A 6,008-nucleotide genomic window follows, 5' to 3' on the forward strand; every position below is an offset into this window, starting at 1 on the left:
TCTCTGTAGCTGAGAGCTACCTGTTGCTGTAGATAAGAACTCCCAGCTAAAATGGTTAATCTTTCTCTGGGGCCTTCAGGTTTGTTTATTCTGTTGTCCCAGTCAGGCTTTTTACTTTTATAAACCTGCAGGTTTCTGAATTTTGTTTGCTTAGTCTGTCAATTAGTGAGTTCTTTTGTTTTATCTCTGAGTCTCTGTTATGTGGTGAATGTGCTGACTTTGCCTAGCTTGAGTTAACTTCAGCCTGTAGCTTTAACAAGGGGTATTTACATAAAACTAGCCTTAAACTAACTTAGTCTACATATGCTTCTAATGCTAATTTGGTTTATACTAACTTAACCTATATGTTAATTTTGGCTTAAAAACAGACAGGTGGGGGAGTCTTAAACTTCCTGATCCTCCTGTCAGTCTTAGGGAACCACATTCCTACAAGATCACTAATTGGCTTTATTGCAATGGTTGGGGGTGATGTTTTACCCTTACACGGTACCGTAATAACAGTAAAACTCACGGCAGAGAAATTGAATACCGGCCAGTTCAAGGACACAAGGGAGAGCTCGTAAACTGGGCCTTGCCTCAGTTTCTTCCCAGTCCAGGCCTTGCCTTAGAATGGGAGGCAGCATCCTTACCAAGTTGTGTTGCCTGCATGGCCCCGTCAAGAAACAGTACTCAGAACAATTTTTCTCCTTGGAAACCGCCTTCAAATGCAGACATCACAATGTCATGTGGCGTTGACCCCCATCAGGCTTCACTGGGGACAGTGGCAAGAGCGGGCTTTGCTAGGTCCATGGAACCTCTATCCTCTCAGGAACCTAACTGGCTCCTCATCCTGCCCTGACTGAGGCATCTTTGCATCCGGAGAAGTTGCTGGGAACTCCAGAGCCCTGGTGTTTAACTGAGTCTGAGTCATAGCTCAGGAAATAGCAGGGAGGGCTCCCTGGCTTCTGGGGTACCACTGTATCCCATAGTGACCAACTGAAGCCACTGCTCAGGGTGCAGGTGAGTCTGGCAGTTGCTCCAGGAGATGCAGAGAGGGAGTGAGGCTGATCATCACAGGCTGTAAATGGAATCTGCAGATAGAGAAGCGTAGGGGTAATGGGACCAGAGTGATGTTTCTTGGGGCAATTGGCAAGAAGCAGAATGGGAGCTGCTCCTGATTCCCACAGCCTGTCCCTACCTGTGCAGTGAGAGAGGAGCATGAAGACAAGAGGAGTCCAGGCCATGGTGGGCACAACCCCTGGTCCCCACATGACTAGGCTGCCCCAGAACCCCTTTCTTCCTGGACCACAAAATAATAGGAAAAAAACTAAAAAAAAAACTAAAAAAAAAAAAAAAAGGTCCTAAGGGAGGGAGAAATGAAGGAGAAAGGATTACAACATGACTATTCCCCAGGAGATGTGCTTTCTTCACTTCTCTCCCTCCCTCTGTCTCTTTGGGGAGTGTACACACCCTCTATCACAAACTAAAATAAATAACCTATATTATCTCTTAGGTCTGCATGTCACCTAACCATGTTTCTTTGCCACATAAGAGGAAACTGAAGTTTGGAGATGTTAAAGGTCATCCCAAGCTATTAAGTAGCAAAACTAATCACGATCTAGTATACTTTTTATTTAAATTAATAATTGTCTACTAACAGAATAATTGCTACATTGTGATTTTTCAGTACATAAATACAATGTGTAATGATTAACTCAGTAATTAACATATCCATTTCAATCATCTCAACTATTTGTAATATTATATATAGTAAGTTGTAATTAACCACATCTCCACTGTATTTTGTAACACAAGATTGCTCCTTCTATCTACAATTTTGGCTAATCATCATTCTTTTTATGCATACACCCTGACCCTCCCCAGTGTCCAGTAGTCATTATGTATCTCTCTTCTTCCATGAGTTCATTTTTTCCAATTTATGTATCTGAGGGAAAACGTGATATTTCTTTTTGTATACCTGGCTTATTTTATTTAATATAATGCCCTTCAGGTTTACCTGTTTGATCTAAAGTGAGTAGACTTCATTAGTTTTAATGGCTACATAGTATTCCAGGTGTGTGTGTGTGTGTGTGTATGTGTGTGTGTGTGTCACATTTTCTTTGTCTGTTGATGGACACTTAAGATTGCTTCCATAGCTTGGCTGTTGCAAATAGTGTTGTCACAAGCTTTGGGAAAGATATCTTTACAACATACTCATTTATGGATTATATGACAATATAATTTTTAGTTTCTGCTGTTTTTGATAATCGCTATATGAATTTACATTATCACCAGTGGTGTAAAAGAGCGCCCCATTGGGGCCGGCAGGCATAGTGGTTAAGGCGATGGATTCTCACATGTAGGACCACAGTTCAGTCTAAGATGCAGTGAATTGAAAATCGTGTTGGGGACCAGCAGTTAGCGTAATCACTATGTCACTGGACTCCCATGTAGTCAAATGCAGTTCAAGTCCCAGACCTGGTGGCTTAAACTCATATCAGCTGCATGTGTGTGTGTGTGCCCAGGATCCCGAAAGGAGAATGGAGGAGAAGGGAAAAAGAAAAGAAAAGAAAGAAAGAAAAGAAAAGAAAGTCATGTTGGAAGCATGCATACATACCGAAAATCCCAAGAGGGATTGGGGGAGAAGCAATTGTAGTGTGGTCATCCCCCTGGGGAGTGATTTCTTTTCTTCTGTCTCTCTGCCCCACAAGAGCATGTACCTTATGGCAAAAACTTTTTTTTTTTAAATTGAGACCCAATGGTTAGGACAGTTAGATTCCCCATGGCCAACTGCACACAGTTGTCCTAACCACTGGGTCTCAATTTAAAAAACAACAACAACAACAAAAAACAAAAACAAAAATAAAACCTTTTTTTTTTCTTAAAGTGTGTTCTTGTCCATGTCTTCATCAGTTTTTTTTTTTATTTTTTTTGTCTTTTTGGTATTAGCTATTATAACTAGAGTGAGATGATATATCATTTTGGTTTTTATTTGTAGTTTAATTATGACTAGTGATGCTGAGCATTTTTCATGTTTGTTGGCCATTTGTATATCTTTTGTGAACTGCTCAGGTTATTTGCCCATTTTTAAATCAGGTTTTTGCTTTTTTGTTGCAGAATTGTTTGAGTTTTTATGTGTCTGATTATTAATTCCATGTCAGATGGATAGTACATAAATATTTTCTCCTGTTCTGTGGGTTGTTCCTTCACTCTGTTTATGGTTTCCTTTGCTGTGCAGGAACTTACTAGTTTGATATAGTCCTGTTTGTCTATTTTTGCTTTTGTTACCTGTGCTTTTCATTTTGTATTTACATTATAATATATAGTGAGTTACTACATTTCTTTTTTAAAAAGATGGACTCATCTGGTATTTTGAGCTGGTGATAACTACTAATTATTTAGTGTGACCTTAAAGTAGCACTTTTCAAGAATATTTAAAAGCAACCTTGGAGTTTTTGTTTTCTAAGAAAGCCTATATATAAAAATCTGGAATATTTTTATATTTAAAAAAAAGACATGAACCCTCAATGAATGTGAAGAATATAGGGATTTTTTTTCTCTTAGAAACTATATTTGGTATTCTGCTATCATTTGGGTAGATACCAAGGAGTGGGATTGCTAGATCATATGGTAGGTCTATTTGTAGATTTTTGAGGAATCTTCAAATTGTTCGCCACAGTAGTTGAACCAATTTACATTTCCACCAGCAGTGTAAGAGAGTTCCCTTTTCACCACACCCTCTCCAGCACTTATCATTTTTTATTTTTATCTTAGACATTCTGACTGGGGTTAGGTGATATCTCATTGTTGTTTTGATCTGCATTTCTCTTACAATGAGGGGTGTTGAGCATTTTTTCATATGCCTTTTAGCTATTCATATGTCATCTTTAGAGAGTGTTTTTTTTCAACTCATTCTCCCATCTTTTAATAGGATTGATCGTCTTTTTCCAAAACAGCTGCTTGAGTGCCTTGTGAATTTTGGTGGTCAGTCCCTTATCTGATGCATAGTTTACAAAAATATTTTCCCATTCTGAGGGCTGTCTATTCACACTAAGTACTGTGTCTTTTGCCATGCAGAAACTTCTTAGTCTGATGTAATCCCACTTGTCTATTTTGGGGATTATTGACTGTGTTTTGGGAGTCGTATTTAAGAAGTTTTTCCCTACCCCAATGTCTCCCAGATTTTCCTCGTTTCCCTACCCCAATGTCTCCCAGAGTTTCCCCAGTGTTTTCCAGGAGCAGTTTTATAGTTTGAGGTCTTAGATTTAGATCTTTGATCCACCTTCACTTTATTTTTGTCAGAGGTGAAAGGTAGGTTCAGATTCATCTTTCTGCAAGTGGAGATCCAGTTTTGCCAGCACCATTTGCTGAAGAGGTTTTCTTTTTTCCCATTGGATTGACTTGTACCCCTTGTCAAAAATCAGTTGGCTGTAAGTTTGAGCATTCATTTCTTGGGACTCTATTTTGTTCCATTGGTCCACCTGTCTGTTTCTGTGCCAGTACCATGCTCTTTTGATTACCACAGCTTTGTAGTATATTTTTGGGTTGGGGAGTGAGATGCCGCCCACTCCACTCTTCTTGTTCAGAATTGTTTTATCGGAAAAGTGCTTGCAAATCGATGTTTATTGTGGCACTTTTCACGATTGCTAAGTCATGGAAGCAACCCAAATGCCCACGAACTGATGAATGGTTGGAAAAAACTGTGGCACATATATTCAATGGAATACTACTCATCCATAAAAAACAACAAAATCCTGGCTTTTGACAGGAAGTGGATGAATATGGAAGTCTTACTGCTGAGTGAAGCAAGCCATGCTATGAAAGAGAGGCATTGTATGTCCCCACTTAATATATACCGTGTGTCTGCACTCTATGACTGAAACTAATTGTCTAAAGGATATAGAAACGCAGTATATAGATGTAAATACCAGATATAATGTGTGTGAAAGAGAGTCTGAGGAAGGACATTTGGGGGAGGTACAGGGAAGAAAAGCATTAATGGCACAGAGAGGTGTGGTATTATCTGTTGAAGATCTTTGTGGTTTTATCGATGGTGCTGGGGAGAGGTGTTCACCTGTTGAAATATCCATTTTGTAAGACAAATAATAATGTGATTGAATGTATGGAAGAAAGTGAAATGAAAATAAATAAATTAATTTAAAAAAGAAACTATATTTAGTAAGCATCTTAAAAGTCACACTGGAGAGAAACTTTATGAATGTAGGGAGTATATAAAGTCTTTCATTTATAAGTTAACCATCAATGTACATCAAAGAATTTACAAAAGAAAAAGCCTGTGAATGACAATGTACCAATAGAAAATTTTCTATCTAATATATGTCAGTCCTTACTGTAAATCAGTGAACACAGGAGTAAGTTCTATAAATGGGAATGGTGTAGAAAAATGTGTTCAGAATAATCATTCCATGTTTTACATTAGAGCATTCACAAGGAAGAGAAACCCTGTATGTGTGGGAACTGTATTAAAACCTTCTTGAAGAAGCCACAACTTACTGTGGATCAGAGAACACTCAGATCAGAAATGGAATGAATGTGAAAAATGAAGAAATCTTTTTATTAGAATTAAAAGCTTACCATTCATTAATAAACCCAAATGGGTCAAAATGCTCAGTAATGTAAGCTGTGCTATAAATCCTTGAAGTATTCAGAAATATGAATTGATCTCTGAAGGTAATAACATTGAACTTTTTTTTTTCAAATTCAGCTTTGATTCAGCAAGTCACAGTAGTTGAAATTATTGACATCAGAAAATTTGGAGATGATATCTGTCTGTAAAAAGAGAACATTTCAGAAGGCTGATGAATAAGATCTAAGATTTTCCAAACTAAAGAAGTAACATGTATTTTGTCAAGTGTTTTTTGTTTTGTTTTGTTTTTGTTTTTGTTTTTTTTTTAAGAGTGATTTTTGCTATAGGGCATATGTGCTCTCTGAAAAAGCAGAGAAACAGAGTGACAGAAAGCATGAAACCACCTCTTGGGGAGATGGCCATACCACAATCCCTTCTTCTC

The 6,008-nt window shown here is 37.9% G+C and overlaps 1 gene segment (V, D, J or C); it reads right to left on the reverse strand.

Annotated features, from left to right (window-relative positions):
* Nucleotides 1–824: 824 nt before the first annotated feature.
* Nucleotides 825–1,223, reverse strand: LOC114008436 (immunoglobulin lambda variable 5-39-like). The segment is given in 1 exon segment: nt 825–1,223. A coding segment is annotated over 1 exon segment (399 nt).
* Between the last annotated feature and the right edge of the window lie 4,785 nt (nt 1,224–6,008).

Source organism: Tupaia chinensis, unplaced genomic scaffold (genome assembly GCF_000334495.1).
Source record: "Tupaia chinensis unplaced genomic scaffold, TupChi_1.0 Scaffold000339_1, whole genome shotgun sequence".
Classification (NCBI taxonomy): Eukaryota; Metazoa; Chordata; class Mammalia; order Scandentia; family Tupaiidae; genus Tupaia; species Tupaia belangeri.